Source organism: Taurulus bubalis (assembly GCF_910589615.1).
Source record: "Taurulus bubalis genome assembly, chromosome: 11".
NCBI classification, from domain to species: Eukaryota; Metazoa; Chordata; class Actinopteri; order Perciformes; family Cottidae; genus Taurulus; species Taurulus bubalis.
In genome coordinates, this window is record NC_136599.1 from 9,572,325 (window position 1) to 9,600,178 (window position 27,854).

The 27,854-nt window shown below is 40.3% G+C and overlaps 2 protein-coding genes across 2 annotated transcripts in view; both read right to left on the bottom strand.

The window, feature by feature from the left end:
* The window catches only part of atp9a (ATPase phospholipid transporting 9A), a gene marked incomplete at its 5' end in the record, with an annotated part of 28,470 nt that extends 11,969 nt beyond the window's left edge, over positions 1 to 16,501 (bottom strand). The window contains 17 exons of the mRNA XM_079226787.1: positions 284 to 367; positions 488 to 580; positions 1,129 to 1,290; positions 3,680 to 3,889; positions 4,572 to 4,684; positions 5,481 to 5,623; positions 5,720 to 5,880; positions 6,055 to 6,131; positions 6,557 to 6,632; positions 7,001 to 7,081; positions 8,182 to 8,276; positions 9,429 to 9,480; positions 10,460 to 10,518; positions 12,241 to 12,349; positions 12,565 to 12,678; positions 14,374 to 14,518; positions 16,434 to 16,501. Of these exons, the coding sequence (XP_079082913.1) occupies positions 284 to 367; positions 488 to 580; positions 1,129 to 1,290; positions 3,680 to 3,889; positions 4,572 to 4,684; positions 5,481 to 5,623; positions 5,720 to 5,880; positions 6,055 to 6,131; positions 6,557 to 6,632; positions 7,001 to 7,081; positions 8,182 to 8,276; positions 9,429 to 9,480; positions 10,460 to 10,518; positions 12,241 to 12,349; positions 12,565 to 12,678; positions 14,374 to 14,518; positions 16,434 to 16,501 (1,842 nt within the window). The remainder of the gene's footprint in view (positions 1 to 283; positions 368 to 487; positions 581 to 1,128; positions 1,291 to 3,679; positions 3,890 to 4,571; positions 4,685 to 5,480; positions 5,624 to 5,719; positions 5,881 to 6,054; positions 6,132 to 6,556; positions 6,633 to 7,000; positions 7,082 to 8,181; positions 8,277 to 9,428; positions 9,481 to 10,459; positions 10,519 to 12,240; positions 12,350 to 12,564; positions 12,679 to 14,373; positions 14,519 to 16,433) is intronic.
* Positions 16,502 to 20,209: 3,708 nt separating this feature from the next.
* sall4 (spalt-like transcription factor 4) lies at positions 20,210 to 26,228 on the bottom strand (the record flags this gene model as incomplete). The annotated part of the gene is made up of 4 exons (XM_079226335.1): positions 20,210 to 20,644; positions 20,759 to 21,063; positions 21,150 to 23,618; positions 26,162 to 26,228. The coding sequence occupies 4 exons, from the start codon at positions 26,226 to 26,228 to the stop codon at positions 20,210 to 20,212; spliced, it is 3,276 nt and encodes a 1,091-aa protein (XP_079082461.1).
* Between the last annotated feature and the right edge of the window lie 1,626 nt (positions 26,229 to 27,854).

Here is a 27,854-nt window from a genome sequence, read left to right on the forward strand (position 1 = left end):
AGGGGTCAGAGGTCACTCCAATTACTCAGCAACACACTTTGACATTTAGAAACACTGAACATGTCTGCATAAATATCATTCTGCATTTGTGTGTTTTTGGAGTGTAATCTGCAAATAGATATCCAACAAATTGTTGATATTTCTGCGGTTTATCAGCTCTAATGGCTTCATTAAACATAAGACCGACAAACTATTGGTGTGTAGGTATTGTCTTGTTCTCTAATGAATCTGAGAGCTAAGCCTCAGATCGCTTGTGTGTTAATCTCATGAGATGCCAACTTGCCTCAAAATCTTGATACTGCTCCTCTGTGAGAGACTTCTTTGAGACCACAAGGACCCTCAGGCCTTCCCTCGCCATGTTCCCGCACTAGAAAACAAAGTCAGCAACATCTGGATTTAGCACGTTAGTCTGTGAGTTATTTATAACAGGGGTAAAATCACTGTTGTTACAGCCTCATCATGTCTTGTTAAAAAGAAGGAGCTCTACCTCCTCTTCCAGCCAGTCGTTATACTGGACGATGCCTGCCATCACCACATCAGCACCCTTCATGTAGAACGTGATCTCTCCTGTAGACTCATCCTTGAAAACAATAATCCACAGTTTATTCAGATTTTAAAACAGGAAAGAAAGGCCGTTACATCTTACCCAGTTGGTTTCCAGTCCGTAGCCGCGCGAGTAAAAGGTGCACATGCACTATTTTATGACTTTCTGTTGCCTAGAAATGCTAAACTTATTTTGGTATTCACATGGGTTCCAAAAAGTGTTTGAAAATATTATCATGAGGAAGTTTGACAATCCCAGGCTTCCTGAGTTTGAGCCCGGGCCAACAGAAATAAAGTTAGTCATCAGACAGTCAGAGGTTATAAGGTGAGGTTTTTCACAGATAAAACTGATTCATATTAAATCACGTTATTTATTTTTGGTTTGTCTTGTTAAAGCTAGAGTGCCGTCCGATTAACCCTCCGGGCAACAAGCACTGACCTACATTGTTACTGAAAGAACTATTTCAGCAACTGGTCAAAATAGGAAATCAAACCAATTTCTTTGAAGAGGTTAAAGAAAACAAAATACACAAAGCTCCTGAAATGTAACCGACAGTAGAGTAACAAAGTTATCTTGGCACTCACTCGCACGATGATGCCCATCCTCTTGCTCTCATAGGTGAAGGGAAATATCTGCAGGATGGTGAAGTTCAGTATTTGGCCAGTAGGGGTCCGCAGCTGCATGGAGGACTGGTCTCTTCCCACCAGTGTCAGACCAACACTCTCAGTCCACTGCACTAGCGACACCTATCAACATCACATTGTAAAGGCTTTAGTGGGTGGTCATTAAAATATATAAGAGAGGGGACAAAATGGTCAGGTTGCAATACTTCTCACTGCTAATACTTTATGTTTTTACTAAATATTAACCATAATCATCATTGAAGTGCAGCAAGGGAGCAAAGGGACAACTGCTTAGGGTTTTTATTGTTCTTGTGAAGCCATTATGTCAATATGATGTTCCATTACTTGAATTACAAAACAAACAGTGACGAGCACTTTGGACTGAGTAGGATGCCAGAGAGCACAGTGACCATTTAGTCTTAATCGATAGCGCAAACATTTTTTGCACTCAAGACTATTGATTAATAAACTCGGGAATTGTCCATTTCTGAACACAAAAACATACTTTTGGCTCTCTCCTTTCTGAAGGCCACGACAGATAGACTACATTGATTAATATAATGTAACGGGTGCGAGTCTGTGTGGGGAGAGAAAGAGGGGAGACGACATTTCCCAATAACTTCCAGACCAGAAGTCAGATGACATTCATCATTCATCTTCTGACAGGTCTAATGGCAGAGTGGCCAAGTGGACACAGATGAGAGAAAACAACAAAGATTTCCACAATCCAATTTTTAAACCACAAATTTTTTAGTGGGGAAATTACTTATTTTGGGAATACATGACAATGCCTGGCCAGCAGCACTTTAACGTCATAAAAACTCTGATTACGGTAATGTTCCCTATCCAGGTTTGGGAAATATGAAGATTGTGCTTAGTCACAGTCTAGAAATATTCCTTGTGGGGGCATTCTTGGATCTGATGTCTGCCACGGCAGCAGCACCTTGTAAGAGCAGCATCTGGGTTGGCTGCAGATTTGTAACTGGACTGAATAAAGCTGTAACCAGTTTGCTTGACTCAGAACCTCCACATGGCTGACACGTTTTTTTAAAAGCTGAAAATGGAAAATGATTCAGATATCGACTCTCTGTGGTGAATTACACATAATATACCGCAAGACGTCCTTTTGATTATCATTACTTGTGCATACGATGATTTTAAGATGCCAAAAAATCAGATACATGAGATCAGACTTTTTGCTTTCACAAACGATAGTTTTATGGAAATGAAAATGTTTTTTTTATGAATAATTTAATTTCAAGTTACAAAAATGACTATGCTGTCAATTTTAGTTCGTAGAGAGAAGGAAAGAAAGAAAACTGGAATTGGTCAAAATAAATTACAAATATTTATAAATCTGAATCGCCAGATCAGACTTTTAAAAAACTCTGAATCTGCCAAGAAAATTGCAATTGAGGCATCTCTGGCATCTTTTAAGAGTGACAAGTGTGTCGTAAAATGTCTGTTTTGACTACATTTGTAAAAACCATGCATTCAACAGTCACTGACATTGTGTCCATAGTGCTCACAGACAAAACCAGATCTATATTAAGACTTCCTGAAAGCGGTAGGGAAAGCCAACTGAAGCTTGCTAGATTGTATCAAACTGATAAAATGCAAAACGGTTAACATTTTTATTCAGTTTGACCTCAAAACAATAAAACGGCTAAATTTCCTTCCCACAACATAAACCACAGGCCTCTAATCACAACAGATGTACGTGGCTCTATTAAAATATGCTATCAAAGAGGAAATTCAAAAGGGGATAAGTGCAATGGGCTGGGGAGCACATTAAGGAAATCCGTATTTACACCGCAGGAAATGGATCGAAGTCAAATTCCGCAGCCCTCTTCCTGATGTTCAAAGAATTCATACAGATCAAGGACATAAATGTAGAATGCCTTTTGGCTTGTGAATGTTCCCCTTCATGTAAGAAAGCAGGGAAGACACTTGAGATAATGGCCTTTACTGATATCTTGAGATCGGAAGTCTGTTCTCCTGTCCAGCCTTCCGTGTTTGTCCTTGAGAAAATTATGTTTGAATTAAGTGTACATATAAAAAAGGTCAAGTTGACGTATATCAACATGTAGGTATTTGCCTGTGTGTAATTACGCACATTGTGGGATGGATATACTGCAACTGTTTGTATAATAACTGTGGGTAACGTGCAAGTCTACAAGTATGTTTCCACACAGATGCAAAAAAACAAACACATTGTTGGTTGAAAGTGTTTCTAATCAATAATTCCCTGCTTCTTTTTTATTTTCCTTTGTGTAACGGATTTGTATTTGACTTATTGTTATATTTTAAATTGCTTGACTCTTTTGTTTTGTAAAGCACTTTGAGCTGCATTTCTTGTCGGAAAAGTTCTACCAGTATATAAATAAAGTAAAAATTTGTATTATACGTTTTTCCTATCAGCCCTGCGGGTTTTATAAAAACTAAAAAATAACATGAGTGTCACTAAAACTGAAGGAACATGGATCGGGTTCTGTGCGGCAGGTCGTGGTACCTCATCTGGGCTGGAAGCCTGGTAGACTCTGCACGTGTCTTCATAATGCTGCTCAGCTTCGGCCTGGTCGGTCACGCCGTTGGCCTCGTATACGGGCGTCACGTTGTGCACGAGAGCGATGGCCTTCACAGCCTCATGAACTCGACTGATGATGGTCTTGCGGACCTTAGTGGCTGCTGGAGCCCTGGAGGCTGGAAGGTCATGTGTGGGCTGGAGACAATTACAGAAGGTACTGGGATGAAAACAATGGCAAACAAGAATCTCAAAAGGAGGTATAACCTTTCTTTCATTGTAGTCAAGGTCAAGACTGCAGCTATTGTAGCCAGTAGAACTGATAATATGTACCGTCAGAGAAAAAGAACTGTATGAACATGTAAAATACTGTTTACAACCACAAAGAAGGCACACATTCAAAAAGCTCATTCTAAAATAATGATAACTATTTAGCTGCTGATAGCTGCTTCACTAATGGCAGTTTCAATGATTGCCGTGCTAGTGGCCTGTAAACATAACCAGATGTGTTGAGTAAATATGAACAATTTGCTTTTGCGTTGTGGCCTTTCTATTTTTAGAAGCCTGTGTGATACAGGGGTTAATGGTAGCGTCATTTAAGAAGTCCGGTCATTGCTTTGCTTGTGGGCTAATCCTGTTTCCTGCTTCGCTAACCTCTGGTGTCAAGGGGGACAAAGAGTGTCATCTGAGGTCAGGAAGCATTCAACCAAACAATAATCACAAACTGATATGTTTCTTAAAACAATGCTCATGTCTGTTTGTGTTACCCTTTGCCATGATTTAGGAATTTTAATATTTTGTTTTCTAAATGGCATTGCTTCTCTTTGACAGACCCAGAGCACTGCCATTACTTGTGCATGTTATTTTTCTTTCTTTTTACCTGCGTGTAGGCGCTGAACACAAGGCTCTGGACTTCATCCATTGAGTCCATCCCATATGCCACAGTTCCAAGATGGAGGCGCCTGAACACCATTTCATTTTGAGTAAGAGTTCCTGGTAAAAGGTTAAATTACAGACATTCAAAGAAGTGGAAATCCCTTAAAAAAATAATTACAATTGAAAGAGTTTTGACATCTTGTGCAACATGTCATACTTCTGCAGAATGATCGACGGGACAAAACATTTTGGTTTCATTTTCAAAACATCACAAGTGTCAATATCTGCAAAGTATTTCCACATAGTTTATGCGCCTGGATTTACAAACGGTAATCAGTTGCTTAAAAGAGTTTGCATGTCACATATGGTGATTGTAAGGAAGTCAGCAGCCTTCACCTTCAACACTATACACAACCTCTGTATCCTCACACTCACTTTAAAAGCATTTTCCGCTAGTATATCAAAAAGACCTCAGGGGTCTTGCACGTACATTGGCCTGAACTGCAGACCGCACCAGCCTTATCGCGCTCTGGATGGGGAAAAAGCCTGATCAGTTTATTGGGCATGAGGGCTATAAATCTGACGTGTAACACCTCGAGCCTGAGGAAGTGCACTGGTGGAGGTGTTGTGCTCTTAAGGTGTGTATGGATGAGAGACTTTGGGGCTTTTTCATGATTTAATGGTCCAATAAGTAGCAGGTCTCCGGGAGCAAAAACCCCACCACAGAGCAAACCCCCCAAGGGAAGGAAACGACTTAACTCTGTCCCACTGGATACTTCCTTGGCAAATCCACAGCACTATAACTCCTCATTTCAGTACTCCACAGGCTGGCCTCAGTGATTCTTTTGGCCACAAACAAGGCTATTTTTATATAAAGTATGTTGCTTTTCGCTGCCATATCCTGCCGTCTAACCTGTTTTGTCAGTCAGCAGGTAGGAGATGCGTCCGAGCTGTTCAGGTATGGTGCTTGACCTCACCATCGTCCCAGGGATCTTGGAGTCTCTCTTAATCATCCAACTGAAAACCATCTTTCCCATATCCAGATTGACACGCAAACTGCATCAAATAAAAACAATACAGGATTTAACTCCTCACATGTGAATACAAAGCAACACTGCAGATGACTTTGAAGTAGAGAAGCTTAAGTCGCACCTAATCGGCACGATGTTGGAGAAGAGCAGCAGGAAGCGCAAAATCTGGAGGTACCAACGGCCAACGAAGTGCTGGAGGGCCACCATGACCAGTGACACCACCACAAGAGCCCCAAACAGGATCTTAGTCAAACAGTTCACCTCCAAGTCAAACAAACCCACCTATCATGAGCAACAGAGGCAAAGATTAGGAGTCAAATTGATGTGAAAACAAATGGTGTGTGCAATATGTAGGTCTAAGTAAATAAAAAAAGTTGAATAAATTGCACAATTAATCAATTAAGGATGAATTCATAAGAATCCTCCGTCTTCAGGATCTGATTCACACTACTGTACCTTGTGTCTTGGGTTGGAGGTGTTCATAACACTGCGCAGCTCCTTGCCTGTGTAAATCACAACCCCCACCACTGTCCCTGGAGTGAGAGAGAGAAAAAGACCTGAAAAAACCTGCCTCAGGTCAATATAATAAAAAGAACAACATAAAACACACAGTATGTCAAGGAGATGTTTCCCAGACCCATACTCTTGACAAGAATATACTTTTTCAAATGATCAATGAATACAGGATGCAGATTTTCAATTGCTTAATGGATAACATGTGTCCACGTGGGTTAATGTCTCTTATAGAAGCACACTTTCCTTACCATTTTGGGTAGCTGCCCCAGAGCTATTTAAAAATAATGGTGTGTGTTGGTTGGACAAGTCTACAGATCAACAGTTGTGAACTAATCAATGCTTAAGGGCAGCTTTTTGTGCTAGAGGCTAAAAGACTGTCTGGGTTACTTCCTGGGTTTGAGCTGCGTTATCGACAGAGCTGCGCGACCAGTCAGGTATTTACCAGAGGCGACAACGGTGCTGGCCCACAGAGTGTTCTCAATGCTCAGACTCTCGTTGACTGGAGGGTCTCCGTCCTCCTGTTACAATTAAGACCACACATATTCACAATGATGAGGGGAGACAGAAACTGGTCAAATAATTGCTACATTTGTTAAAGAAGTTTTCGAAACATTACTGGCTCCATCTATCTGTTAGCTAACAAATGTTTGGTTTGTCTCTCACACAAGATGCATCACTTTTTGCCATTTAAGCCTTAATTAATGACTCGTGTGCTAGTACAAGGCTTAATCTACTTTATCGCAGTCCGACAGAGCAAAGTTGGCTCTGTGACTTATGTAAAAATGACTCAGACACTTATTCAGACATAAGACCAACATGGTACATTGCCATCAGATGAACATAAAAGGGGCTTCGGGTTCAACTGAATAGTTACGCAAGCACTCACCCTGGTGAAAGTTCCAATAAAGTTATGGATATCGATGTTTGGTTCTTCCGCGTACACATATGATCTTATTTGTAGAAGGTCCTGTGGGAAATCAAAAACACGGTTTAGGATGGGACAAAGTGATTGAATATTGAAAGCCATTTGAACAAGCACAGCTTTGTCTTACATGCTTATGAAACATTATGCAACTAGCTCCGATAATATGTCCCATAATGGAGACCAGATCCATTTAATCCTACACAGTCCTTTACAGTTTATGCAGTGTTTGCTCTATGGTTTTGCATATTACATTGGAAACCTTTTCTCAAGGCTGCATTTAGACAGTAGTCAGTTTGAGACCTTCAAAACATGAATCTGTGTTATATTTGCTTGACAAATATGTCACTTATTTGATTTTTTACAAATCAGTCTGTTTACACATGTTGTTTTCTCCCAAAAAAGATATACTTTGACCAGAAGCTCAGAGAAAATAGTTAAAAATGCCTTTCACAATTTTCCAGAGCAAAAATGTCCATCGTCTCATTTAGTCTAAACTCACAGATACTCAGGATTAAGAAAACCAGCAAATGTTTCCATTTGAATCAAGAGAATCAAGTCGGATTTTTTGGGGGCACTTTGACCTATAAACAAATATTAGATTTTCTAAACAGTTGTTAATATATTTTCTGTCAATGGACTTGTTTTGGCTTCGGACCAATATATATCAGCTTGCCAAAACAAGCCTTTTATTGCAAATCAAATAACAGCAATGTCCTGCAATTTAGGTTGAAATAATAAATCACAAAATAAATAAAATAGCACTATCTTTATTTTTATAATATTGCATTTAACTGTATCATACTGAACATTGTTACAACTTATTGACTTAGTGATACTTTGAAATAGAAAAGAATCTGCGTGAGTATTTGCCTTTAAAACCCCTAAACTGGTCCAACACTGAAGAACTAGCAAATATGGGCTGAGGTGAACCTTTGACCTTTTAGTCATTCTCTGATGTCCGAGCCACCCTGCACTCTAGTCAAATGACCACTCTGTCCTCATGACTTGTCTTTGAGCCCATCGTCAATATGTGCAATTACAGGTATTTATCAGTTATTACAAGGCACAGCGATGGCATAAAGACAGTGTTGCAACATGCAATTTTCTCCCGACTGCCTCTGCATCTTTATTTTATGACTCACGGCAGCAGTTGGCAGTCTCTGTGTGCAGGCCACTGGGAGGCGTAGTTTCCAGTCCGTCTCTCCATCCAGCTGGTCAGTACGCAGGAAGCAGGAGCCTGGGAAGGAGAGGACAAGAGCTGCCAATGATGCCAGATACTAACACATTCACCCCTAGGGGGCAACCATAGATTGGCTTTTAGTTAAAGAGGGTATATGTCACAATCTTGAATTGTTTGAACAAATCAAAACATTTATATTTCAATAGATACTGAAAGCTACTGTCCCGGTTGATGCTTTCTGATTTTATTTGTTCTAATACACGTTATACTATACTATACTATACTACTATACGTTTCCAAGTTGCGGGGTTGAATAAATACATGAAAAAGAGCGATCAAACAATTTAGCATGGAGTCACAAATGAATTGTAGCAACTTGTGTGAATGGTACTGAGCTTCATTTTACTGCTGGGACAAAAGTGAAGGCATCCACCAAACAAAGCCCCCCTACCCCCACTGGCTTGCATGCGTCATCCTGCCCTAAACTACAAATCCTGGCCTATAGGCTCTTCATAATTGACCTAATGGCCTCCACATGGAAGAGAGATAACCAAGAACTATTTCCAGTAAAACAAAGCTGTTGTTTTTCTTCCTTCAACAGGAAGACGTAACAAAAAAAACAAGATGCAACTAGCTTCACTGGCAGAGTCACATTTGGGTTTCTGGAAGCAGAAAAAGAAAACAATGTGTCCCTGTGATGTACGTTTTGATGTGCTGTGCCTTGGAGGTTGTTATTTTGAATGGACTTGTGTGGATTTTGTATATGTGCAAATAAACGCATTGCATTGGCCAAGTTTGTGTTATCACCGACAAATCTGGTCCTAATCCATATTTGATTATTCAGATGAGGCTTCCTCCACTCATGTCTCCTGTGTTTTCTTTGCATTCGATTTTGTTGTGTCCTTGATTTCCTTTTCCTTATCTTCTCATTTGAAAGACAAAATGATTCATCCAAGGTGAAGCGAGAACAAGGTTTTGTCTACGATGCCCATCTCACCATTACATGGAGTAGTAACTCTCCACCTCTGCACTTTGAGTGATAGTTTAGTACTGGACCTAATTACAATTTAGACATTGTAGGACTTCCTGTCCTGGCTCAGGGCTAATCCCTGCACCTCAGCGCCTTTTTAAACAAGTCATTTCCCCAGCCAGCCAGCCGGGCCGCCAGCCTGTTGTGGAGATCTGGATGAATGACCAGCAGATGTTTACCATTTCTTTCAGAGGTCCTTAAAAAGATCATGTCAGCAGGAACACGCTGGTTCTACAAAGAAAGGCAGAAAGAAAAACATCACTTCAACATCACTTCCTGAGCCTGCACTTTTCCTCCTCCCTCTTCTGCTCTTTAACTGTAGAAAAGTAAGACTTTTGGCTTTTCATGTGCCACATTACCAACAGCCAGTCAGTCAAAAATAATAAGCCCTCCAGCAAATCATCCAGTCGTGGCCTGAACAGGACCCTGACCAGGTTTTACACTCTGTCTGACCTGGTCGCTGCAAGACACAAGACAAATTCTCCATTCAATTCATCTGGACAGCTTCCCAAAAACTGAACCACGCATGGATTATTGCTAAGTAGACAATCGTCTAACAAATATGTTTCGTATGAGTCTTCAAATGCAGGTTCATTTAGAAATCCTAACCCTTTCTTTGTCAGCTACTGGTTTCCCCACTGCTGATGAGTTTCTCAGTTGTAAATCACATAACTCTGAATCACTGAGTCATATTAGTGAAACTTGTAGGACAACATGTGTGACCTTTCCTTCAGCTGCTTTGAAATGAGTGATTCAGAAGGAAGCCCTTAGTTGGAAACTGAAGACAGGACCCACTTCTCATGTTTCATGTACGAAGACCTCAGAGAATCCACTGTGTCCACGAGAAGAGCCACAGATTCGCCTGAAAACTTAAACTAACTTAGATGTTTTAAACAACTAAAAAAAAGCATAATTGGGATTTCAAGATGAAGACGATTTTATCAATAACTAGTAGTTAATTTAATTTGTGTGTGCGCTCTAATGAAAGGCATATTAGGTTCACGTGTGCTGTGCATGCATTGACTTTGACAGGCTGAGGCTCAGCATTGATCACAAGATTACAAAATCTTTACTAACTCCTTTCACCTCAGTCACCAGTGGAGCAGAGAAGATTAACAACCCCCTCATTATTCTCTGTCATAAATGGTGACTTGACAGTCCTGAAAAGCAAAACTATTCACAGATGTGGACGAAACAATCTTTAACAAACCTTCTCCACGATTATAAGATCTCCAACTTGAATACCGCTGCTTTTCACCTTCACTGTGCCTGAAATACACGGAACAAAGTCGAAAGTTAATTTAGAGTTCAGTAACTTTGTACATTTTTTGATGGATTTCAGATTATGCTAAAAACCATGGAGTTAAAATCTTCAATACATATTGGCTGACCATTCTAATACTATCTAGAGCATGTCTAAAAACACATAAAGTTCTCCTGTGTTTTATTTAATGACATTGAGTGACCTAAACACACAAATGTCTTCTTTGAATTAATAAACTGTTGCTCTGCATGCCTCACCAGTCACCTTAGTGAATTTGGGAAAGTAATTTTCCTTGCAGATTTGAAAGAATGCTGGGGGAGTTGAGCCTTTTCTCTCATTCCATTTGGAACGAACAGGCAAAATTGTTTGGAAGAGATCGCTGAACCTTGACCTCTGCCTTGACCTCTGGGCTTTGCATATGTAAGACATTAAAGCACATTAATATTGCTATGCAGTAGGCTTCAAGGGACTTCAGATTAGTGCTCTTAACATTTTACAGATTACACAGCAGCAAGTAACATGCAACACCATTAGGAAACAAAATGTGACAACACATTATCTAAAATAAAAGAGGACGCTTTCATTAATACAAGAAAGTGCTCAAGTACGTTTGTTGTATGTGACCAGAGCTGCAACAGTTCATTTGTTTAACTGATTAGTCGATTAATAGAAGACTAGGCTGCAAATATTTTAATAAATTGATTCATCACTTTTTATCAATTAAAGTGCTTCCTAAACTTATAGCCAGCCACAAAATGTGTTGGCTTGACTTTTGGGGACTGGCCTGGTGCTACAGCGGCAGCCTGGGGAAAAACTTCCCTCAATGTTGCCGACCAAAGTAGAAGAATAGACCCCAATATACTGGATCTTTTACGGGCAAAACTGAAATGCACTCAATTCAGTTGAAGAATAACCTTATTTTAAGTCTTATTTTGAAGCAACTATTTGTTAATTAGCAGGAATGTAAACATAACATGAAAATGAAAGCAGTGCTCTGTTGATTTAATTTTGGGTAAAAAGTTTTGGGACAGCTTGGAGATACACTGTGAATAAGGGCAAGTCTCTCAAGTACTCTGTTTATTGTAAAACTCCAATAAACATATTTGGGCCCTAAAATGATAATTGTGATAACAAATAATGACCTCCATATTGATTTTTTTAAAGTATGATTAAATCATTTTGGCTGTTATTGTGTAGCCCTTGTATGTCCAGTAAACTGAATATTGCTTAAATCTCCTTGAGCAGCAGGAAATTAAAATGAGCTATTTCTATTTTTATTTCTACAGTTTATGGATACAATTATTAATCAATGAACAAACAAAATAACTTCAATTACGTTCTTCCTTTGTTAGAAAACAACACATACAGTTCTGACACCATAAAGTTTCTATGAACCACAAGATATGCACGGGGGCCGCTATCATGGAGGCAACCAGTCATTGTGTTTATGGGTAAAACAAGCTGCCACATCAAAGGGGAAAAGTGATGGAAACCACAAGAGGTCTCCTGCTTTTTATTGCTGGTAGCACTTTATACCAAGGCCTCTTATGTACACTTTTACATCTCTGCTTTGAATTACCCACCATCTCCCCAAGCCCCAATAAGTTTTAATAGGACCAACCTCCTACAGTTAATAGACGCTGATGCTAAGAAATAAGCACCGTGGATTAGATATCAACACAACCAAAACATAACCCAAGTTGTTTCTCAAAGCCACCAATCCTTACCTCTTGTTGAAAGCTTGCTGTAAATCTGAGAGTTCATCTCTTTGTCTCGAATGTAGCATCTTATTTCTTCAACGGCCTCTCTCATGATGGTAATAGCCATAACGAGACCCTGTAGAGTGAAATGTCAGAATAAAAACATTCTTCAACGTAAAGAACAACAAACCAACTTGATATAAGTGAGTGCTGTGACAACTGTGTTTGTGAGAAATAACAGAACATTTCCATTAAAAAAAAGACATGCCAAAGATGCACTGAGCCCTAATAAAGTCTGCTAAAAGGAGATGATTGACCAAAACAATTAACAGTTAGTGAAATGCCACATACCAGGGGGACCCAGTAGGTGTAGAGCGCACCCAAGCGTAGCTCCTTGATAAATTGAGAGCAGGCCAAAAGCAAAAAGTATAAGTTGAAGAAGTACTTGAACTGATTGAACAGCACCTGTGAACATAAAAGAAAAAGAGCACAGAGTGAAATATTTGCAGGATAGTTATTGTGCATGTAAGTGTATCTGACATGTACCGAGAGGCCATGATGGATTTTGACAGAAAATGCATTGGACACCATTGGTCTCCATTTGCCTTATTATAGTCATGTTTTAGTAGCTTCGAGAAGAAAAGTTGTGTGTGTGTGTGTGTGTGTGTGTGTGTGTGTGTGTGTGTGTGTGTGTGTGTGTGTGTGTGTGTGTGTGTGTGTGTGTGTGTGTGTGTGTGTGTAAAAATAATCCCAAATTCACATGTTGCCGCTTCTCAAATGTAAATATTTTCAGGTTATAAATCTTCTATGAAAGAAAAGTGAGGATCATAGCCTCATTCTGAATTATAAGCTATAACAAATAATGCAAATAATCTTTAGTTGCAGCCTTAATCAAACAATTTTCTTAATATCAACACAAAAATTGAATATAGAATTCCAATGTTTTCCACAATCATTGTCCTGGTTGGCCTTATAAACAACCTAAAAGACATGAAACAATATCCAAAGACATTTAGCAGCTTTCCTCTGCTCGTGTCATTCTTAAAATAAATCATGCTTCAACTTTGCCCTATTTCATTACCACCGGTGTGCAAGATTACTAGCAGGGGAAACGTGTCTCGCTACTGTGCATCACTTCCCAAACTGGAAAGTGGAAAGTAGAGAACATGAAACATGTACTAATAGAAACATACAGACGACCATATTGTTCTGGTGAGAAGAACTTCTTGACATGAACCAACGTAAATAAAAAGCATCGCAATTTGCAATGCAAAAAAGGCTCTGCTCTTGTCTTTGGCTCTCCAAACAAATCTGAGCTACTTTCAATGTCTGACTTCATACACAAAAAAAGTCATAAGATCTTAAGACAACTAATGTCAGAAAAACAAATGCATATGTAAATCAGGCTGGGGAACACAGAGCTTAGTAACTGCTGCCAATTTAAGGAATCGCCAACCAGTGTCACATCTGGCCCTGCCATGTTCTTCTAAGAATATGAATGTGGTTTGGTGCTATGAGGCCATGTTGTTGACTGTTCGTCCAAATGTGACAAGTCATGCTTCTCTTATCATCACCGAAAGAGCTTCATTTTAACATGAGTCATTCCACCATTTATTAATTACTTCTGACCTCCTTATACTCTCAGCATGTGAAGTGAAGCCTCCCCAACATATCAGATTGGTACATTCCTATGACAAACTTTGATAAATTGATCAAAGTTAACTTTCAAAAATTGATAAAAAAAAATCTCTGTTTTACATTATTATGAACTATTTCTTAATATCTTTCGTTTTTTTAACTGTTGGTCAGACCACACAATTGATTTATTGACACTACCTTGGGCTCCAAAAGGTTCTAATGGCATCTTTCGTTATTTTCCTGACAATTTAAAGACAACATTAGTAATCAATTAATCTGGAAAATAACCGTCAGATCAGCTCGATGGTGATGGCCATTTCAAATGAGTCAAACACAACAATGACCACCCACTGTTGCAAGTAAAGTGGGTGATACAAGATGACTAGATTCCTCAGATTATGATCGTCTTAATGGGAAAATGTGTCTGATAGTGAATCAGAGGCAGGATGAGAGAGGTGGGGGTGGTTTTGGGGGGTTAAATGGAGAGGGGGGGTGGAGGAGTGACCTTTGACTGACACTAACCGCAGGCAGGAAGGTGAAAAAGTTGTACTTCTGGTTGTTAATGACATTCCTTGGGTATCTCTGCTCCCTCTTTTCTGGGTGGCCGAGCCACACGGTGCGGGGTCGGAAGTCACCCATGCCACAGCATCTCGACCACGGGCAGCACCTGAGAGGAAGAGATGGCGAAGGTTAAGACACCGCACATTCAATCTCACCATTTGGTTCAATAGCAGACATGCAGAGAAACAGACGTGAAAAAAAGTGACAAAATAATTCAGATGTATGCAGATTCTGTAGTTCGAAGCTGTCGAGGTGACGGCTCAATTTGTAATGGATTTCCTCTCACAGCTCTTTGTTAATGTGTTGCTTATTGCAGCTACAAACCCACAGAACTGACAAGGCTGAGCTTAAGGGCCATGATCATGGGAGTCAGGAGAGATTATGCTTTCCAAGATAAATATTAACTTAATTCGAAAAAGGGTGGCCACTCCCATCGCTCTACCCAAACAAAGCATTCCATATCAATAAACTAGGAGCCCAGTGACCTCGTGATTAATAACTGAACTACCTTCCAAGTAAAAAAACGTCCTATTAAAAAATATAGGTGTGACAAATATCAAGCATCTATTTGATGAACACAAAATGATTACTTTCAGACAAAGGGCATTAAGAATAAAAACGTTTTATGACTATCGTATATGTTGGAGAATACAACTAACAAGAATAATAAAGTGATTGAGTCATGTTGCTCTTTTTGGACCTCAGAAGTCTCTCACAGAGAAGGTGAGCCTAAAGGCTGCACAATTATTATAATTTGTTTGTATAATCACAATATGGCCTACTGCAATTGTCCTGGAGTTGTCCTGGACTTTACCTCATATTCTACAGACTTCAAAATCAATCAATTTTTTTAATGAAAATAATGATGTAAAAATGACCACTTCACTCTAATATCGCTAATTTTTTTCAGCTGAAAGAGACCAGTGTATGTTCATTAGAGTCTATAGGTACACTCAGATGCCAGTTTATTGGGTACCCAGATAAGGCAAAAACTAATGCATTCAATGCAACAGCAATAAATGCTACTAAAATTATAATGTTTTGTTTTTGTTAAAACAAAAAGGTGTTGATTCAGCTTTAGGTAAAATTTTGAGGATGCATTTTTGGGGCATTACAAAGAGATGCGTTTCTTTAATATAGCATACCCTCCTTCTTGTATAGTCTATAATACCCTCATTGGTGTAAACTGAACATTAACCTCTATGAGGCTATGATTTATTGCATTAGACAGCATTATTTGTACCTAGACTGGCAATAGAGTGCACTTATACCATGTCAGGATGAACAGGTGAATTGGTTGCATCGGGCTCGACTATAAATTATACTGCAAAATACAGAAAATAATGTACATCCAGCTGCTAGCTACAGGCCAATATGTCTGCATTATTGACCGGACATTTTTGAAAATCTTTTGTCTTTACATGCTGTGTATTATTACAGGAAGTGACGTCATCGTGATAGCCTGACCAGACTATTGGCTGCCTGTCAAGCACCTAACTCTGCCCTGTATGTCTGTCTCCATCATCATCATCATCACCTATGAGGCCTGCCCCTTCATGTGCTGGTTAAAATAACACCGCAAAAGCACAATTGGGTCAGCATGTGAATTTAGCACACATTCCAGCTCATGGCAGCGTTTTATTCCTGCTCTCTGGCAGACGAGCGCCGGGTATGCCGAACAAATATTGACATGGGCGTCAATTGCACTTGCTCCGGCTGCACCCCGGAACAAGGGTGTCTCCTGGAGCTACTGCTAACGTTAGTTAGCTGTTGTAAAGCTGCTGTGAATTGTCACATCATGTATAAGTAACGTGTTTGTGTCTGTTAGCCGCTGTTTCTTTTTGCCCTCCCTGATATCCCCACCCCGCCATGAAACCCGCCACCGCTAAGCTAGTTATAGAGACAATGTCGACGCGCTCTTGTAAACAATGTAACGGCTACTCTGAGAGCAGCAGCCAACGACACAATTCGTCAACAAATGGCTTGATATTCCCGTCCCATGTGCGGTGTAACGCCCTTACCCATTTCTGTGTTTACTGTCTTGTCTTTTCGGCCGCCTCACGGGTTGTAGGGGGATATTGTCCGTCATCGCGGCTCCTGGTAGCGGGTGGAGGCGGTAGGCAGCGCGCCTGGCTGTCGCGGTTCTGGGCGGAGGCTTCCCAGCTGTCACTCACACGGGACGATTCAGCTGGCCGCCGGGACCCAGCACGCTTATCTCAGCAGGATTCACTGGTTTGATAGTATCATCATTTGGTATTTTGAGCAATACATTTATTCCTAAAATTAGGCCGTCATCAAATTAGAGTGTAGTTTACATTATTCCTCGTGATATGAATACCTATCAACGTGCCTCTCGTATTGCTGTTTTGGGGGGATATGATTGAGCAGTGGTAGGCTACATTTACTAAAGTACTACAGTTTTGTAGGTAATTGAGTATTTACATTTAGCCAACATTTCCTGCCACTTTACACTTCTACATTTCTATATTGCTCTACATGTATTTAACTACAGCTACAAGTCACGTTGATTCCACATAATCTACAGCATATAGATTAGGAATCATAAATTAAAGATATGGTGTCTTCAGCATTTGTGGCTGATTAGATCTGCTCAGGTTTGACTTGTACAAAGCTATGTACTAATAAAAATGACATGATTACAACTTGTTCTGCAAAATGAATTAGCAGGTAAATGAGAGAGGGAAGACCATGTCTGTGTATATCTTATATTCGGCAGCATACACTCTGTTTATGCATTAATTCGTATAGCTGCACTTACAACCAGTGACATTGAAATGTTGCCTATATTTCAATGCAATACTTTATTGCCATGTTAACACATTTGTTATGATTTTGCATCAATGCAGCTCTAGTAAATAAAACATGTCAAATAAGAGCAGTGAATATAGTCTTCACATTAATACATTCAAACATGCATGCTATGATCATTTTAATAATTAATGTAATTTGAAGACATCAATATTATAATCTACTACTAAAATGTAATGCTTTGAATTACAATCTCTGTATCTCTAATACAGAAGGTACTGGTAAAACTTTTATATTTTTAAACTTGTATGTCTTAATGGACGATATGTATTTGTAGCAGAGTATATTAAGGTAACCTATTTATCCTGTTTATTGTATATATGTATGTATATATGTACAATAAGAGCTAAGTGAAACCGGAGGCAAATTCCATGTAAGTGTAAACATACATGGCCAATAAAGCTGATTTTCGTTCTGATTCTGATTCTACAAGTCAAGGATCTGAGTACTTTTTCCATCACTGGCAGAAAAACTGTGGAATGCAATCCGGTACAGCAGTTATTTGTGTTCGGCTGTAGTTTATGTTGTTGTGTTGGAATGCATTATATTGTAATATTTTGTTCTTTTCATGCATTTGAGCGATAATACAAGGAAAAGTAAATAATTTAATCAGAATGCACAGATATGACTCTTATAGATCTAAATCATTGTCGGGGCCAAAAGAACATCTCCACAGATTCACACAAGCTTCTAAAAACAGGTGTAAAAACGTATTAAAGGAAATGGAAAGAGGAGAGATGAGCAGGTGTACGCTATAGTAGTACTAACGTACCATTTGTATAATCCATGCCACAACTTTGTCTTCAGTGTGTAATGTAGAATAAGTCCTTGTTATTATCTTGATTAGAGGAGCTACAACAATGAAAACAGTTGCATTAGCATTTCAGTGTTTCTAGCCTGTGCCATGTTTTATATATAAAACCTTGGGGTTTAACTCATTTTAGTCTCTGTTTCCAGGTCTACTGTTCTTTATTTTGTGAATGGACAAGCGGACATTTTGGAGTTCAGGGGTTACTGATTACTGACTGTACACCACTACTAATTTGAGTGCACCGTAAAGACCTTTCTTTAAGCATTATTGTATCATGTCAAGATTGTAAAGACCACTGTATAATTGACCTAAAATGGAATGTGGACAGGATTGGAGGCAGGATTCAGTTGTGGATGCAAATCTTCGTTCATGGAGGATGCAAAACGGCAGGGATTAATGTCTACTGGTCAGTCAGAAGAAAAGCAAATAATACTTGAGTCATCTGAAGGTGAATTTATGTAAATTAGGGATAAAATGTACATGAAATCTTGCCGTGGCACTGTCAAATAAGTTTTCAGCCCGTATGCGGTTAGAGACACATTTCCTCATTGGGTCTCAGCTCAAATCAGTTTGGCAACAATAACTTTAGTGGGGAAGTAATGACAGGAAAAATATTGAAAAAGTCACCCTGATTTTATTTTTCAAAATCAGAAAATATTTTAGGTGTAGGAAACATTTGAAGAACAAAAACATTTACATTGTAAACAGGCCAAATTGGCTCAACATCACTTGAATTGGAGAGAACAACTTTAAAGCAGTTTTGACATGGTTTGCTAAAGAAAAGGCACAACTTGGCAAATGCATATCGATAAGGAATGTACAGCAGGGGCCTACAAAGTACTCTGACCATTCTGAGTTGTGTAAAGTGTCCAGTGATACATTCATTACTGTTCAACTCAGCAGGTTGAGAATGAAAATCTTATCGTGTACTCAAGAATGTATCGGAAAATGTACAGAGCATTGCGTTGAGTGTAGGGGGCAAGGAGGACAACTAAAAGCTAAACGAGGTAGAACGAACCCCCTAAACTCAAGCATTTTGTGAATTATAAATAAATGATGCTACAGTTGATACGATAACCTAGAAAGAAAAGTTCTGACGATTGGTTGTGTCACACAAAATCTGACAGGAAGGGGAAAGTTAACAAAATTGCTGATTTGCCATTTCCCTGTTCAGCCATCACAATAAAAGCAGTGACATGTAACTATAATATGTAAACGTACTCAAACCTGAAATAAAGTGCAGGCATGAGATCAGTAAGCATATAATAGCCTTCAGCTCTCAGCCAACTAAGTTTGAATCTGCAGATTTACAAGTGGAATATGTTTGGGGGGGAAATTGACTTTTTTTAAACTGATATGAAATACAATGTAAAGCTACAATGTTATACGGTTCAACACAGAGCCATCATAACAACCGTATGGCACAGTGAAAGACAACAGCAACATTGTACAATTCAATTGAGGCACTTGGCAAAAAGGTCTGAGTCATTACCTACTGTATTTTAGCCTATGTTGTAACCTGCATTCTCCAAAACAGACGAGTGAACTGTTGCACCTTGAGTTAACGGAGAACACACTGGAATAAGTCAGTCTGATCAAAACCCCCTTCAAAATGAGACACGCAAATGACATTTACCACTACAGAAATGTACAATGTCATAAAACCTATGGCACACAAAAGGAGGGAAAGTAGTCATTCTAGATACACACGTTAACTACACCATCATTTCTGAACATTGAGACATGGTGTTCTTAAAAAAAAAAAAAAACCATGCCCTGAAACTTCCTATTAAAGTCAAAATCCTTCAAAATAAAAGTATCGAGGGGACAGTCTGAATTAAAGCAGTTTCAAGTAAGTTATACATTCAAACTTCTGGATAGACAGCAAAACAAAAGTAAAGAGAAAAACAAATACCCGCATATATATTTAGATAAAACTACAGTAGTTCTATAAAGTTAAACTAAAAATAACACTTAGAATCAAGAGGGGAGAGAGCTGCGATGAAGTTCATGGAAAAAAATAAAAAAAATAAAATAAAAACACACATCTAAGCACATTCTACAAGGTTCTCCGTGAATATTGATTGTACCTCATCCAAAAAGAGACATTCAAAAACTGAGTTCAAGTGGTAAATTGACCGAAGGCTATAGAAAAACCTAGTTAACTGCAATTTTACCCTCCTCCATGAAATGTGGGAACTGTGATTTTGGCACACTGTCAGAACTGGTCTTCTCCATTTCTGCCATGGTGGCAGGCAAGCCAGAGTGGGATCCATTCATCTTCATGAGGCCTCCAGTGGACCCAATCAGAGGCCCACCAGCAGGACTCCCAGGGAGTGGGATGCCACCACCCTGGATGACAGAAATTTCATTGGTCTTCATGGCGAGTCCCCCACTAAAGGCAGAAGCATACTGGTTCCACAGAGACTGGTCAAAGTTCATTGGTGGAGCACCCATTTCTTTGGGGGCATGCATCATTTCTGGCAACATCTTAGCCTCGGAGCTCATTGCCATCAACGCCATGGGGTTATCCAGGGACAGACGCTGGCCACGGCGCGACGTGTTGTTCCACATGTGAGTGCCGATATGCACCTAAAGACAAAACGGTTGTTTACTATCACGCCACAACACTTGAGATTAAATTACTCCCAAGAACACGCTTGAAAATGGCCAATTCAACACTTTTGTCAGACAAAGATGACTTACCTTTAGATTTCCTTTGGTGGTGAAAGCTCTGCCGCAGACATTGCAGGCAAAAGGCTTCTCCCCTGTATGAGTGCGCTCGTGGATCTGTAAGGCGCTGGCGGAGGAGAAGTTCTTGCCACATGCATGACACACGTGCTGTTTGGATGATCGTCGCGGCGCACTGGAGATGGAAGAGGGCAAGGCTGTTCCCTGAGGCATGTGGGAGCTGAACAAACCATGGGGGCCCATGGGATTCTCAGGAGGAAGCTTCATCTCCAGGCTGGCCAGACTTGATGGCATCCTCATGAAGGTCATGTTACCGGAAACTGTTTGAATAAGGAGGTGGAAAATTAGAGCAAAGAATCCAACAAGATAAATGCATGACTCAAATTCTTCGTTCTATTAAACTCACCATAATCTCCATTTGTGAATAGCATGCCAGGCTCTTCTTTGATCGCTTTGGCGGTGAAGCTGCTGGAAGCTGTGAGGTCAAGGGCCCCGCTGTACTCTGTGCCACCTTGAGCACCACCATCAGATTCTAGTTTAGACACACTACGGGCAAAGTCATCAACAGCAGACTCAGGAGACTTGCCAATACTCGTGTTGTTGTTGTTGAGTGGGGGAAATGAGGGAAACGACGTGGCAGAGTCAGAAATGGCAGAACTGCGACCAGTCTGATATTCCTGCTCTTTGGGAGCTGGTGGGGATTCTTTGGACGTTCCTTCACTTTCCGAAGCCGTGCTACTCTGTCGTTTCAGTGCAAGAGCAGAGGTGAGATTCTTCAAAACGTCAAGGCTGGAAAAAATGGCGGGCGCAGCATGCATCTGTGGTGGTTCCTCAGAGGCGGCAGGTGGGAGGGAATCTGAGGTGTCGTTTGGCTTCTGGGAGTTCAGCTCAGGCTCATCATCCTCCAAGCTTTCGTCAAAACCGTTCATATCCATATACTTCTCCTCCGACAGAGAGGACTCCATTGCATCTGCTGCTTCAAACTCGTTTTCTGTTATCGGGGTGTTGGGGATCTGCCCACCCATGTGCATACGGATGTGCTGCTGCAGAACCACAGCGTTGGTGAACTTCTTCTGGCAGATGGGACACGAGTGTTGCATTTTAAGGGGAGTGTTAGCCCTGTGCACTCCGTAATGGGCCTTGAGGTTACCCTTGGTGGAGAATGCGCGGCCACAGATTTTGCACTTGTAGGGCCTCTCGCCGGTGTGTGTGCGGTAATGCATTTTGAGTGAGCTCTGGCAACTGAGCACTCTATGGCAGATTACACACTCGTTGGGGTCACTGGTTCTCTTGTCCAGGCCATCCACCATCTGCTGAAGTTTTGCAGTTCCAGAGCTTTGTTCTCCTATGAGGCCATTGCCATTCATATGATGCAGTACTCCAAACAGTTCTTTAGCATCCCTCTGACTGGGATCTCCTCCCGTCTCTTGGACAAACGCATGAGAGGAAACGGATGGGGAGCCATCACCTGTTGGTGGGGAGGGTCGCTGAGAAAACCGGTCCTCTGCAAAGCTGTCAGATGTTGTCTTGAATCCTGGTGTGGGTGACGGGTGGAAGCCAGCAGCAGGATGACCTAGCATAGGCTTGACGTCAGTCATATTTGACTCGTCTATGGGCATAGACATGCCAAAGGGAATTCCACTGCTGGTGGGGATATTGTCAAGATGCTCTGGCACAGGATGTGGGTTCATGCCAATGGTAGGATACTTGTCTCTATGCCTCTGGAAATGCACTTTGAGGTTTCCTTTGGTTGTGAAGCGGTTTCCGCAAATGTTACACTTGAAGGGCCTCTCGCCGGTGTGAGAACGCAAGTGAATCTGGAGAGCACTGTCATTGCCAAAGGACTTTCCGCAGTACTTACACTTGTGCTTATATAACGAGTCAACAGTCTTTGGTTCTGGTGGGGGGCTCAGCATTTTCGGCTTCACTTTTTTGGAGGACTCGATCCCCGATTGGATACCATTGAAGGTGTTAGTGAAACCCATGACACCTACTGACTGTGGCAGTTGTGCTTGGAAGCGGCTAGCCAGATCTGGAATGCCCTTCAAAATGTCTGTTTTAGAAGTTATAGATTCTAGTCCTTTGGGTAGCGATGTAGGGATGCCAGTGGGCAGAGGTAGTTTACCTTGCTTCATGGTCTCCATAGAAAGGCTCTGAGTGCCGGTCCTTTTTCCTATCAGAGCTGCTGCAGCAGACAGCTGTTGAGAGAGATGTGCACCAAGGGCTTTCAAAGGGTCAATTGCTGCTCCTACTGATGACTGGAGACCCTGTGGAGTCATTGTGGCTACTTGGATTCGGATCTGTTCTGTGAGCTGGATTTGCTGTAGCTGCTGTTGCTGGAGGAACACCAACTGTTCCAAGATAATTGGGATGGCCTGCAGGAGCTCTTGTGATGAGGTCAGCGATGTAATATTTGAATAATGTTGGGAGACAGCCACTTTTGTGTCGGCCATGGTTTCAAGAGTGACATTTGAATTTTGCATTTTCAGTGCGGGACGGAAAGTCATCTCAGGGCTCGCAGGCATTTCGGTCTGATCCTGCTGTCCCGAGTCATCTGCAGTCATGCTAGACTCCTCCGTTCTTTCCAGATGGTCTGTATTGACATTTGATAGGGAATGGCTGCTGGACTGGCTATCGTCATGGTCACTGGTGTAGCCTTCGGGAGAGCCTTGAGAATATTCCTCAGGCACTTCATTGCCCTCTCCATCTTTCATGATGACGACTTGCGGACTTTTAGTGCATTTTTTCTCATGTTCAAGAAATTCTGCTTCATCAAAGAATTCGGCACAACACTTGTTGCAGACCCTGGTCTCGTCGACTCGGAATCTCTTTGCTGCATTTCCAGTTTCCTTAGTTTGAGCGTCAGGAGGAATCCCTAAAAAAAAAAAAAAAAAAATTTAAAAAAAAAGAGAGAATACAAGATTTAGATTAATGCACTTCATATAGTTATGGCAATATCTCACCAATCAAAGTAAATTAAAACAAGTTATCCAACAATAAAAATACAAGTTTAATAATCTGTCGAGATTTGTACTTTTTTTTTTTTTATGTTTGTTGCCATTGTGACAGAGTTGATTCTGTGGCATTTTTAGGATTTAGTGTTGTATTCATTGGATTATCTTGTGAGATGTTCCTTTTCTTTTGTCGACTCCCTGTAGGTCACTGCACTGTGCTATTAGGGACTTTGAATTTGCCTCCAGGGCCAGCAGAGGGCAATCACCTCCCTTTGACATTACCCAGAACAATGTCCAGAAAGACAAAGCAACATGGCCATTACATTACTGTTTCTGAAACACTTCACCAAATACTTGCCAAAAATCTGATCCGTTTCCAGTGCTATGTGTGGGGCAAAACTTTTAACCAATAATCAAACTAACACCAAATAAAATGTAAATGTAGGTTCCACAATCAGCATTAATTTCTAGAAACTGCATTTTGATGTCCACATTTGTATATAATAGAAAGGGAAATAACAAAAGTAAGTTTACGCAAACATACGCTGAAAAAAAAAAAAAAAAAGTATATGAATGGGGCAATCTAATGTTTATTACCTTCAAGGATTTTCACAGCCTGTGAAAGCTTGATAAGTGCTCCAAGTCAGCATTTTAATTTGTCTGCTAACCAAGAGGCCATTTCACAACTGGGTGTATTGTTAAATGCTAATGCCTCTGAGAAAGGGGGTAGACCACCTGTTTGCATTTGCCCAAGGAAACTGTTGGACTTGTTAATTGCTCACCAGGAGGTATTGAAGCCGGAGTCACCAAAAAAATAAAAAAATTAAAAAAAAAAGTTGTGAACTGCATTACACTCTGATTTGTGAGGAAACAGTACCCATGGTTCAGCCACACACACACACACACACACACACACACACACACACACACACACACACACACACACACACACACACACACACACACACACACACACACACACACACACACACACACACACACACACACACCTCTCTAGAGTACAGCCATTCATAACATAATGCAATTAACTTTGATAGGAACAACACACACAAGGTGTAACTGAGGAATATTTAACTACTACTCTTTCCAATAAAATCACAAGCTGTCCATTATGAAGTTATTTATTTATTTTTTTAAACAAGGGGACAACGCTGTAGTTTACCACTTGACTGCGCATGACCTGTACAGATCACCTTTGGTGGGGTACATGACACGAGGTCAGACTAAACATTCAATACATGATCCTGTGTGGTTCACCAAATGTGTAATAGTTCATTAAACAACGATGTTGACATAAAAAAAAAAGAAAAAGAGCAAAGAATGCAACACCGGTTTAACAAGGCCTCCTAATTATAAAAGGGGAGGTCTACGCCAGCAGTTTCGGGAGTTTGCTTATGGCAACACCAAAACGCACCCCCACCCAGTCTCCACTAAAAGGCCATTGCGCCATCCCCCACTTCTCCACATATGTACGAAAGGAAACAGTCATGCATTAAACTGGGGGATTTATTGCTTTTAGCTCAGCTTACTCCAGAGTCACATTTCATTCAGTTTTTATGTACCTTTGTTTAAAACCTCAATATTGACGCGCGCTTGCAAACAAAATGCCACATAATAATAGTAGGGGAATTAACAAAACGTGTAAGTAGTTACATTACATGAAGCAACATGACATTAAAAGATGTTAAATCATTCAATTTAGAAGAGGTCAGACAATGGCAACGGTAGCAACAGGCCACCCCTTTAATAAATCCGCGTTAAGAGATTTGAAAGTGCGCATTAATATTTGCTCCGATTAAAAGTGCTGTTACATGATAAGTGAGCCCAGTTAGTGATATCATAATGATATATATATATATATATATATATATATATAAAAAAAGAGAGAACAATAATACACAACGGACATCCTGGCCAGTACAGGCTCATTATATGCCACACAACTTCCTACGAAGCCTCCAAAGTATCCTAAAATCAAAAGGTAGCAACATATGCTTCAACGAAGCCAAAAAAAAGAAGTTAAAACGGAGTCGCCGACTTCGATTTTGCCCACGAAAGACCTAACCTACTCCACAAATAATCGATTTAGAATGAAATTGGTCATTTAGTTAACTACCACATAATTTACACAAAGGCTAAATGATAACTTCATGGTTTGACCAGTCTCGTGAACCAAGTGAACGCGTAAAGTGTAAAAAAGAAGAAAATAGTCCCCCCCAAAAAAGGTGTCGCCTGCCATGACTGTGGTTAAGTTTCGCTCCTGGTCAACCCAAACGGACAGCAACAGGTCAAAGTGCGAGCGGAGCGATGTAAAAGTCTGACCCCCCTTACACCACCCCAACTCTGGGATAAAACGTCGATAGTTTGCGTTATGCCATGGCGGAGTTACTCGATAATTTTTCTTTTGAAAGAGCCAAAACGCTCACGTCTAGTGTAAACTTACCATTTTGTGACGACTCGGGCTCGTCGGAGTTGATGTGCTGCGGTTTGGCTTGCTTGCGCCTCGACATGGTGCAACCATCAGGAGCAAAAGAGTTGCCAACAATATTCCTCTCCTTCTTCAACAAATTCTTCGGCTCGGGAAAATTAACCCCTCAAGTAGAAATGCGCATGTCAACGTAATTATTATTATCAATAATGCATTGCGATTTATCACGGTCCTCTGACAGCTGATTGGCTCCAGTCCAAGCGCTCGCACATTATTCAAATGCGCTCCCCCATCGATGAGCGCAGCGCAGAGGGCAGGAGGGGGCGGGAGGAGCGCTGCTAGTGGATGGACGGCCGGATGGAGGCAGGGTTAGGAACACCCAACTCATCGCTCTTTGCCTGGTTCCTGAAACAAATAAATATTGTCACGGTTAGTCACAAGCCACCGAAAGATCAGCCAAAGCAACATCATTTTAAACTGGTAGTCTGTTAATAATCTGTGGCACTTTAAACTCGAAATATAACGATGTAAAAAGATAAAAACAGTACATGCCTCACGTACTTTGTGGTATTAAAATACCAGTTTTATTTTACTTACATTATACTTCATATTGTATGTATTTATTCTCCTACAAGTTCAGTGCAATCACAACGAGTCAGAAACAGTTTTATTGTCAAGTTGGTTTCCTCCTTATATGGAATTTGTTTGGGTGATTTAAAAAAACACAGTGGCAAAATCAAGAGACATGAAATGTACACTAAAAGAAATGAAATACAAAAAAAATAAAAAAAGTTTTGTAATATACAAATATATTTACTTTTAAAATGGAAGTAAACAATGTATTCAAGATGTTCCTGTCGACAAATGTGGTGGTCAGTTGTATACTGACCACCACATATAAAAACCTTTTCACAATAGTCCTTGGGGCATTTATAGATTTATACGGATATTCTTCCAACATTTATTATGGGATTGCTGTTTATTAGTAGTAAGGGTAAAAATGTCCATCTAAACTCTTCCAAATATAGTCAAAAAGTTATAGAAGTTTTGTCTCAGGAATGTACATGAATGGAGCATTCGCACACACAACTCTTTTTGCACCGCTTTTTATTAAGGCTATATACAGAAGTATTTATGGTGTATGTCTACATTATCAAATATAGAACCAAACAAGACATGAACATAAAGTATCAGACATCCTTTTTTTGGTTCATGGTGTTTGTTACTGTGATGGAAGTTGCCCAGTAAGCCCCAGTAACTTATGTCACTTCTCTAAAAATGTATCCTTTAGTGTTATAGACAGAGATCACTTAACTGCTGTGAATATTCAGGCTACTGCAAACAGAAAGAAGCAATCACTGGTGTTTTTTTGCATTTTTTCTACTTGCGGTGATGCATTATATATTAGTAAAGATACATTTGTCACATATATGTCCTGTGTTTCCTACATGTCAACGTGCTGAGCTCTAATGCCCTAAAACATACTCTTATCATCTGAGTTTATTTATGTCAGACAAAATGACAAATGTCACCCCAATCTTCAGATGTATTCGGCTGTAGTGGTGTTATGAAATCAGGAAGATACTGCTTTGCATTTACCTTCCCCATTTGGGTATTGTTGATGTGGCAAAAAACATTCCAGGAAAATCTTGATGAGTGTCGCGATCATGTATTTCAGATTTAATGTGACCTCTATCACAACTAAAGC